Consider the following 10,259-nt stretch of genomic DNA (forward strand, 5'->3'; position numbering starts at 1 on the left):
TTTAGAGTTTTTTTTGCTAAGACAGCTGCCTGCTGCGGCTGAAAATAACATTATGAGAGCGGTGAGAGTGAACAGTGAAGTCCTTGGACGCTGCTGTGAAACCGTCATTATAATCTTCACATTCTGTCCTTCAGCTCTTCTGTTGTGTAAACTTCCTCCATAAACAGCATCGTTTTCAGGATGTTCAGAGAAACTGAACTGAGGTGTTCCTTGACCTGCACATCTTTTACGTTTGTGCCTTACATTTAATGAAGACGCTTCACCTTGATGGAGTCCAGTTGCAGAAGTCTCTCTCTCATTTTGTTACCTGATACTTATATTGTGTATGTTTCTATATTTACATAATGGCTTCCTGCACTGAAACAGTAAACTAACCTCTGCAGAGGAAAGGAAGTGTATTTCAGACATTTTTCCTCACCTCATCTCCTTCTGGCAGCTGACACCTCTCTGCCGGACACACAGCCATTTCCTCATCAGAGTCATCGGACTGAGAGAAATCAGAGCGCGGCGAGGACGAGGTCGATGTTGAGGTCGGCCGGCGCTGCAGGTTCTTCTTATTCATCTTCTGTCTTTTGTGAGAGTGCTTTTTGTCCTTCACCCTGCGCTCTGCGTCTGAGCCTTCCCTCTCCAGATGCCGCTTTGATTTCTTTTCTGAGCCGGCCATCGTTTCCCTCACACCGTTGGCGCCATCCTGAAAATAAAATCGCCACAAATTAAAACTGATTCTGAGTTCTCAGGGGGGCTTTGATCAGTTCCTTCCGTACCTGATTCAGAGGCAGATTGTTTCCCTGAGAGTTAAACTGCATGTGTTGGTCACAGTCTGTGGACTCGTCCTGCGTTGGCGACATGCACCTGTTTGTGTGCTGGCTGCTGGCTCTGTCCAATAAAATGTGGTAGAGGCTCTGGACCTCTGGCAGAGACACCTGCAGCAGGAGCCCCTCCACCATCAGCTCCTCTAGATCCCGACTCAAGCCTGTCACACAGAGAAACACCCAGAACATGAACAACAACACTCTGAAGAACAATCAACCACAACTCGTGTTTCCAAACAATGTATAGAAACAGTTTCTTCCGCAGTTTGGAGTAAGACGACACTGACCCTGCAGTGGGATGCATCTCTGCTCGGTGTAGAAGACAGTCTGAGCATGGCTTGTCCTATTCCACTCTGGAGTCAAACAAGGAGCCTGTATCCAAAACATTAAATCCCAAACTTAACATTTGAAAATAATACTTTTCGTAACCGCTATAAAAACAAAAGTGGCACTAGGAGATGAAGAGTGACCTGAGTGTTGTTGTGAGCGTCGTGGCTGCCTGTTACCCAGCTCGTTAAGGTGGGAGGAGTCCCTGGTCTCTCTTCCAGTTCTGGTAGGTTACAAGACTGTGAAATCTGCTGCGCTCGGTGCTGCCAGTTAACTGTCCTCTCAACCAAACAGCGCAGCGCATCGCCCTCCGGCAGGCGCACCCCTATGTGCCGCAGAGATGCTAGCAGAGACAGGACTTTGTTCAAGGGGGGCTTTTCTGAACGCTGGCACTGCGGGCAGAGCCACAGCTGTGTTTCGCAGGAGTCTGACGGGTCTCTGACACACACACTGTGGAAGGCATCCCTGCAGAGTTCACACTGTAGCATCGCACCCATCGGCGCCTTCTGACAGACACACACCCTCAGGTCCATGCAGTCTGCTGTGGGAAGGAGCTTTGACTCGTTTGCTGCCCTGAGATTAGAGAAAGCCTCCATCTCCCTCACCCGAAGCTCCTCCAGAGTTGCCATCTGGTGAATAAAAACACAGACCGAGTCAGAACATCTTCCGTTGGTGACAGTTCATTAATCTCATCGACTACCACAGTGCGCTGCATATTTATCTTTGGAGGCGATGGCGACACTTACTGCAGAGGTAGAGTCCTTGGTCTCTGAAAGAGCTTTTTCCACATCACTGAGAGTGTTGAGCCTTGGTGTTTTCTTTTTGTTATTTTTAGGGGATTCTTTCCCTTTCTTGGGCTTCCTCTTCGGAGAACCTACATTTCCAACTTCACATCTTGGACACAGGACCTGCGATAAAGAAAGAAAGTCAGGCTTGTTCACATGCTCTTCTTTTTCCCCAGAGCAGCTCATCTGCAGCAAGAAATTCAATTGTAAATGTATATAAATGCCTGTATTTAGTGGCAATTGAATTAAAACAAATGTTTTTACTGACTTCAGACATATACAACAAAGTTATTCTTGGATTTCTAATTGTGAGCAACTGGGAGAGAAAAAGGGAAAAAGTCTGGAAACCTTAAATCTTAAAACTGATTTTTTGGCTATCGTTTAATATTTTTAAAAAGAAATGAGTAAAAAAAAAGTAATTAAATACTTCATGTTAAACAATTAACCAAATTAACATAACTGAAGGTTAATGACAACAGCTTATTGTCTTCTCAAAGATATAATATGTAACATTTACGAGTAGTGTCCTTATATTATCCCAAATGTTTCCAACAATGTTCAAACTCAGAGAAATCTGTTATTTCATTCAGGTAACGGCGCCGTCTATGGCGTCATATCTCCCTTTACAGATGCGTTGTCAGATCATAAATAAAGAAATCATAAATTCACTTTTCATCCATTTTTAAGGAAAATTTTTAGGACACTTTTTAGAACTTGGTCTCTGTTAACCGGATGAAGGATGTTATTCATCAGACATCTGGATATTAAGTCATCAGAGGGACAAGCTGAGCTAACCAGCGTTTATCAGATAAAAACTGATTTTTAAGGTGAAACTGCTTTAAATCACCGGGCCTGTTTGTTTTGGAGAGGAGGAGACCTCGGGGGATAATTTGGCTCTCGGTAGAAACCTCCTGAACACTGAAGGAATCCTAACAGCCATGATCCCTCACTACTTCACAACGTCTTCAAACTTCACCTTTTTGTTATTATATTGATGTAAGGTCATGAAGCATCAGTACCCACATCTAAAATGAGCTGCAAATCTGTGTTCTATATTCGTGTAGAACAAGAAAAATGTAATGTAATCGAAATGTGGCAGCTGAGGAACAGATGCTCTGCCTCAAGCATTTCTACTGGACGCTGAAACCCAAAAATAGCTTTAATGCAATCAGATCCAGTGGCCATATGGAGAAAGTGAGCTGAACCCTGATGACCTTACGAACTCATTACTCATTTTAAATAAATGTGTGTGCTTTTACCTCCAGTAAAGTGAGAGTTGAGTCTTTCTGAAGGAAAGTTGTAGCTGCAGATTCTTTCCATTCTTGCACTTCTACCATTAAAGACTCCAGCCTGTCCAAAGGCTCCAGGTGGACTTGGATGGCTTGTCCTCGCAGCACCATGTCCGAGAGACTGTCCATCATTGGTTCGCCGCCACCGGCCTGAAAAAAGCAGGTTATTTCTGTGTTATAATCCCACTCAAATCAACCTGAACTGAGAAAAACTCATGAAATAAGTGTGTTCTAACCTGAAGCTCCTCTGCTTCTTGAAGCCACTCACAAGCTCTTCTAATGGTGTCCTTCAGGAGGAGACAGCTTGGGAGATAAGCAGGGATGCCAGATGCCTTCTCAGCAGCAGCACTAAGAGTCTCTATGGAGTGTGGGGGTCTGTGGTGGGCAGTAAAACACAAACGATGTACTGTAGGTAATAAACACACACACAGTAACTCAGTAGAACAAGAAATGTCAAGGCATTTTCTTCCAACATCTTCACAGGAAGCTTTCTGAAATTGATTTTCCATCAAACGCTTTCAAAAATATTCCAAAATATCCTGCACACGTAGTTTTTATAGCAGAATTCAAAGCCTACAGTTACTTTAAAAAAAAAAAAAAAACATGGAAAAGAACTTGTGTGAAACATCTTCAATCATTTATAAAACAATATTTGTAGTACCGTGAAACCCAAAATCCCAAGCTGCAGTAAACTAAGCACGGTGAAAGAACATAATCATTTTGAAAAATGTAGAAATTTAAGCCCTGACTTGAAATTACTTTTTTTTCTTCTTCTGGTAATCGAGAGAAAAGATGCACATTCCTGACAGCCATGCCATTAAAGCTTTTGAAAAGCACTTGTGACAGTTAATACTGAACAGCACTGAGTACCAATGGAATGAGGGCAGAACTAAATATGATGCTCACTTTTTGTTGATCTTGTTGAATATTCTAGCGGGCAGCATTTTGCACTAGCTGTAATTAAAATGAAGCAAAATCAGGAGCACTGACGTAATAGATTACATTATTCACTTACAATCAGTGCAAATACCTGGACAGAAGGTTACAGCTATGATACATAATACAGAAATAACTTGTTCTTTTTGGATTAAAGTCGCTGTGGACAGAGAGCATGACAACCTAACACAACATCCTCTTGTTGATGTTTTGGATGGTTTTTTTCCACTCTGTGCTGATGCGAACAGGATCAGGCAGCGCTGCCCTCACCTGGCTTTAAGGAGACTGCTCGCTTTGTCCTCCCAGTGCTCGGACACAGTGAGCAGCTCCTGCAGGCGTGCCATGGCTTTCTCCACGGACGGATGAGGTGCCAGGCCGACTCCCTGGTCGATGAGCCTCCTCATGGTCTCCAGAGTGAGGGAGGCGGGCTGAGAGCTGGCCTGCTGCACCCCCTCCAGCCAGCGTGCCTGTTCCAGCCTCACTCTCAGGCGGGGCAGCTCAGGCAGCTCCACGTCAAAGTCAAAGCTGACGTCTAACAGGCTCTGGATCTCGGCAACGCTGGGAACTTCATCTGCCAGGACCTTCTCGCTGTGCTGCTGGAAGTCTTCGATGCGATTCAAGAGCTCCTAAAAAAAAAAACAACAACATACAAGGAGTCAAAATTAATGATAATCAAAGTCACATTCATTATATCCGACAGCAAATGTAGTCGTCTAAAGCCAGCGGAGACTGGACGGACTAAAGGAAAGGTTCAAAACAACTTAAAACAACTGCAGTAATTCAGATACACTCATGAAGACTAAAGCAGGTTTTGTAATCATTCCTTTTTTCATTATCTAAAAGGTAACATGAGGCTTCAGCAGCTCTGCTCGGCTAAATAAAGTGAACAGCTTCCAAATTTTACTGTGTTACTGATGTCTAATTCTGTCTTTGTTTATTTTGGACCTCCTGGTCCAAATTATCTGCCAGATCAGCTGTCGCCTGATAAATTACCTGAATAATCAATGATCTGGTTCTTGGACGACCGGTTGGATTTCTGGCACGGGGGAACATTTTTGTTGTTTGAGCAGTTCCAGTCTGATTTCCATAACGACTGCTGTCAAAAGGTCTGTTAGGAACTGTGGTGAGCTTGGTTTAAATATTACTGGATTATTTTACATATTGCAGCTAAATTTAGTCTTGAGGCTACTGTGACATAACAGTGAACTTTGCACCTCAACAGACACCAAACTGTCTGTGTGGTGTACCCATCTGCGGCTTCATAGCCTTGATTTAGTTTTATTTTTAAGGACTCAGCCACCTTTAAGTATTGGAACAGTGACGGGATCAAACCAACTTGAGATACAATGTGAGCATAAAAGTCGCAGGTTCTGTCCTATGTAGTGTGAATTAACACAAGGTACAGTGTTAATAAAAACGCACAGTTTGTGCAGCTTGAATTTTTCTGTGGTAAAACCAGAGGTTGCATTTCTCTTCCACATCCTACCTTCAACATGGGAGCCTGAGGGAGACTGCAGGAGAGGTTATAAAGCTGCCTCACAAATGAACTCAGCTCCTCCACAGTCAGCTGGCTGCATGATTTCCCATTACCACACCGATACCTAGGAGAGATCGTCCAGTGAATTAAAGAACGAAACACATTAAGGAACCTCTACTATATCCTTCTTTTTCCTGAGGAAACGTGAGGGAACGTGGAGACAGATAATCTATAAACCTGATGTAGTAGAGTGTATTAATTGTACCTGGTTTGCCTTTTGCCATTTAATAGCTGCTGTGCCACCGAGGCGCACTTCTCCGCATCTTGTGTGACCAGACGTAGCCGACGCAGCAGGTCATTGTCAGGAAACCGCCTAGACTCAGATTCAGCAAGAAGAGAGCGAAACACCGGGAGACCTGAGGAGAGAACATCCAGTTAATGAGACACATAATGAAACATTCACCTTTTAATTAACATAACATTGTGTCTACTTGTTTTGCATTATTTTTGCCCTCAGTAATTACGTTGTTTTCAAACATTCACTTAAAAAAAGACCCATAAAAAAGGTCACACAGCAAATATCAAGAGGAGCAACTCTGAGGAGAAGATGATGACACTTTCAACAGAAGTGCATTGTATGAGTTTGAGTATACAGTGGAGGAAATGTGTGAGTGAGACAGGTAAAGAAGAGATGAAACTGTCCTTGTATCACTGGATCAACCAGAACACAAGCCTCTAACAGACAGCAATCTACAATTCACAAAATGTGTTTTTGCTGCCGTGACTGGGACATTTTTGGAGGCGCTGTTGGAGGAGTCTGAGCAAGGCAGCGATGCAGGGGATGAACCTACGTGGGTGAAAAGCTGACCTAGTTTCAGCTCTCTCTTGTTAGTACACAATACAGCTGACAAAGTAGTTCATTCCTCAAAGCTATTTCTGTTTTGTTTTGGAGAGTGACATAATGTCCAATAAGAACAACTTAAACCGGATATAAAGCTAAACTATGGCTGCATGCGTTGGTAAAATAAGAAAATAGCATTTATTTTTATGTTAACCCTGGTATGATCCTTTAATGCTTTGTCTTCTTGCCGTTTACCTTTCTTCTTTTCCAGTTTAGCCTCCAGAGTCTCAGTCACGAGGGAGGCCCAGTCATCATACAGTTCAGCTCGCTGCTTTACAGCACTCATCATGGGGTAGAGGTCGTCCAGTGTGTATCTGTAACTGCAGGAGCAAGCAGAACACTGAATTAATGGGAGGTACGCAGTAATAAGAGGACACGCAGATCTGCCTGATAAAATGTATCTTTACAGACAAACAGTATAATATTCATTACACGAATACATCAGATACTGTGTACTCTGATCTCTGTGCACAAAGCATGTTTACAGCCCCTGAATCAGCTCCAGAGGGACTTACTTCAGTGTGTAGTTGGTGACGGAGCAGGAGCAGAGGTCGTTGATGTGGTACAGACAGACCAGGACTCCTGAGTTACAGGAACAGGTGACAGCAGACAGGTAGCAGGTGGTCCTGCACTTGGCACACTGTCGCTCGTCATCCTGGAGGTGATCATATTTTGCCTCCTTGCAAAGAAACACCCCCTGAAGGTGTGGCACAAGAACAAAGGTGTTAAAAGCCCATTCAAGTTCATTGCATGAACACTTAACACTGTGTTTAATTGTTGTAAAGAAACAATGTATGCACAATAAAAGTGAATAAATGTAATTTTGTAGAAAGGTGCACATCCTGTGTGTATTTAGTCCAGGTGCAAGATAAGAGATAATCCGCACTAAAGAAAATCTTCACAAATACAGTAAATTAGTGTATTGACATGATAATGAGGACTATCCCACCATTTTCTTCACTTTATCTCTCAGTTTCTGCTCTTCTCGAATCATGGTGACCATGTCCTTGTGGACAGCTGATGCCAGGACCACATCGAGTGTGTCTGCTTTCGAGGCCATGTTGCACACCATCTCATCGTGGGAGAACACATTATACCGGTGCAGCATACGATAGTGGTCAATGCACTGCCTGCCGAGAGGCATCTGGAGTAATAGAAAGGAAAGAAATGGGTTGAAAAGACGGTTATTGTTGTGTTGAATACTTTTTGGAGCAAAAATTAATTGGCTCCAGCTTCTCGAATGTGAGTTTCTTTGTGCGATACCCTTGTAAAATCAATTAAAAATGAAAGAATGATTGAAAATGATTTGTACAAGGCCTGTCATGTTATGCAATTATTATTTGTGTGGTTACACAAATAAAGCGAAACATACCCAGTCCACAGTGCAGAAGTTGACCGCCTCAGCGAAGTTGAAGCCCTGATTGAAGCCGCTGTGGTAGGCTCTGGGAAACGTGATGACAAACTCGCCAGCGCACTGGTTTGTCCTGTAAATCTGAAGTACGGCAGAGACAAAAGAAGATGATTTACGTTCCTGTTAAAAAGACCAGCTGCTCGTTCATGTAAATGTCAGCTGTGCTTCGCTGCAGATTATAGACAGAAAGCATCAGAGCATGTGAAAGAAGAGGCATCAATACGCACTGGGACTCCGTGGGCCATCAGGGTGTTGGGGTTCATGATGGTGACCAGCTGGTGCAGCAAGTCAGGCTGAGACTCAAACAGCTCCGGAGCCAGTTTCCTCATCACCTCCTCCAGCTGTTCTGCAGCAAATCCAGGAGCTCCGTACCAGGTTTTGGGTTCCCCCCTTGTAGTGAGTAAGATAAACAACAAGATTTAGATAGGAATAAAACATTAATAAAGTCTAGACCTGACGTGAACCATCACACGCCACCATAAATACTCCACAGCCCTTAAGGTAGCAGGAGCTTTAGCAACAGCAGACTTTTGTTCTTAAGTACCAGTGCAGGTAGTTGATGGAGTAGCTCCAATGATCCTCAATGTGCCAGCAGAAGGAGGAGAAGCACATGCCAACATAAAGCCACGGCAGCGTCATCCCACAGATGTCAGCTGTCACATGAGTCAGTACAGACGGGTTCATCATCGCCAGGTTGTTCAGGTTCCAGCCACACTTGAGGTATTTCTGCAAGACAGACGACGTATAGAGTTTAAAAACACAGGAGTGGCCGTGCAATATATTGTTTATACGACTTAATCCTATCTGATATCACGCTGTCTGATACAGTCGGACTCTATTCACCAAGATCCTTTTTAAAGACCCTTTAAATATCAGATAGAATACAATTCAACACAGTTACAGTTTTCATAATTCATAATCATAATGTGAAATTATAGAAAACCAACAGGAACGATAAAGCCTAGAGTTCTGTATTATTACTTTACATGTTTTAATACTTCCCAGTAGTTTATAACCAAGAATTCATAATGATGTAATTAAATTAATGCAGAACTGGACCTGGACAAGCAGATGGACGTATTAACCAATTTAAAATAATTATTTATTTTAAGTTCATTGAGGTTTTGGCTAAAATCTCCCTTGCTGGTTGCTGTATCTTTCAGTAGTGACGTGAAATCCACATTAAAAAGGGTTACGCAGCTTTCTGCAGCACAATGTACCCTCGTAACAATCCCGTTGTTAGGTTATAGGTGTGTTACAGTCTTACAGGATCTTGCGTCTCTCGTTTCGTGGGCATACCTCATCGGCTGGGGAAACCTTAAATTTCCCATTCGGAATAGGGAATCCGCTCCCAAACTCCTTTGAGGCAATATCTGCTCCATATTCTACGGTGACGTCCTCCTCGATGGCTCCCACCAAACGCCAGAACTCTTTCTCCACCAGCTCTGTGGGTACCATCTGTAATGAATACATGGAAAAAGACACATTTAAAATACAGCAGGAGAGAGAGAAAGAGAGACAGACTTATTTTGAAACTGCCCCTTCTTACGTGAACTGGCATGTTGAAGTAATCAGATTTAAACGCATCAGCCATTTGCCCAAATGCACGCAGGGAATAGTCTCTGTACGCTTGTTCAAAGCCGAATGCCTCGTGAGGTTTGTTGCATTCCTGTGGATAAGAATTTAAAAAAAAACATTGAGCAGTGGACAGACTTGTTGTTCTTGTTCTTGTTCTTGTTCTTGTTCTAAAAGCTTACACAGGAGTCAATTTGCAACGCATTAATCAGACTTTGCAGTTTATCCTCACCTGAGCCAGACACTTGGGGCACCTCCAGTCTCCTTTGGGGACATCGTGCAGAGGAGGGATCAGGCAGAAGGTGTGGTAGCTGTCGTCGCAGCCGTCACACAGCAACAGACGGTCCTCTTCTCCCCCACTGCCACACACCAGACACACAACCAGATCCACCTGGGGAACAAAAGGAGCAGATTGTAATGACTTCAGGGCCATGACTACTGACAAATGTAGCTTTAAGACAGGAATTGAAAAGTAACACAAGCTATCTGTACAACACTCTGCTAATACGGAGCTTTTTTCACACTACGAGCTGTTATCAACTCTAAAATATACCAAATATATTACGAACACAAAAGAGTGTCAAAGTGCAAGTGAGACATATTCAGAAACGTTGTCTAATGAAAGGCTCCATTTAAACCGTTATTTCAAGAGTCTCTTATCCAAATAAAATCCAGATGATGATTAAAAGACAATTTTTTTCCCCCATTTGAACTTTTTTAAAAACACATGTATGCATCTCTGTTGG

General features: G+C 43.1%; 1 protein-coding gene across 2 annotated transcripts in view; it reads right to left on the minus strand.

The window, feature by feature from the left end:
* Nucleotides 1-418: 418 nt before the first annotated feature.
* Nucleotides 419-10,259, minus strand: part of kdm5bb (lysine (K)-specific demethylase 5Bb) — a gene marked incomplete at its 3' end in the record, with an annotated part of 15,589 nt that continues 5,748 nt past the window's right edge. For both annotated transcript variants that reach the window (XM_035657599.1, XM_035657601.1), the window contains 19 exon segments: nucleotides 419-691; nucleotides 765-973; nucleotides 1,100-1,184; nucleotides 1,283-1,768; nucleotides 1,886-2,047; nucleotides 3,184-3,363; nucleotides 3,450-3,588; nucleotides 4,420-4,775; nucleotides 5,636-5,750; nucleotides 5,892-6,042; nucleotides 6,723-6,847; nucleotides 7,043-7,224; nucleotides 7,477-7,671; nucleotides 7,900-8,019; nucleotides 8,166-8,328; nucleotides 8,483-8,664; nucleotides 9,238-9,396; nucleotides 9,488-9,607; nucleotides 9,746-9,904. In XM_035657599.1, coding sequence (XP_035513492.1) covers nucleotides 419-691; nucleotides 765-973; nucleotides 1,100-1,184; nucleotides 1,283-1,768; nucleotides 1,886-2,047; nucleotides 3,184-3,363; nucleotides 3,450-3,588; nucleotides 4,420-4,775; nucleotides 5,636-5,750; nucleotides 5,892-6,042; nucleotides 6,723-6,847; nucleotides 7,043-7,224; nucleotides 7,477-7,671; nucleotides 7,900-8,019; nucleotides 8,166-8,328; nucleotides 8,483-8,664; nucleotides 9,238-9,396; nucleotides 9,488-9,607; nucleotides 9,746-9,904 — 3,561 coding nt within the window.

This window comes from Morone saxatilis, unplaced genomic scaffold (assembly GCF_004916995.1).
Source record: "Morone saxatilis isolate NCDOM2014 unplaced genomic scaffold, NCSU_SB_2.0 Contig15, whole genome shotgun sequence".
NCBI classification, from domain to species: Eukaryota; Metazoa; Chordata; class Actinopteri; family Moronidae; genus Morone; species Morone saxatilis.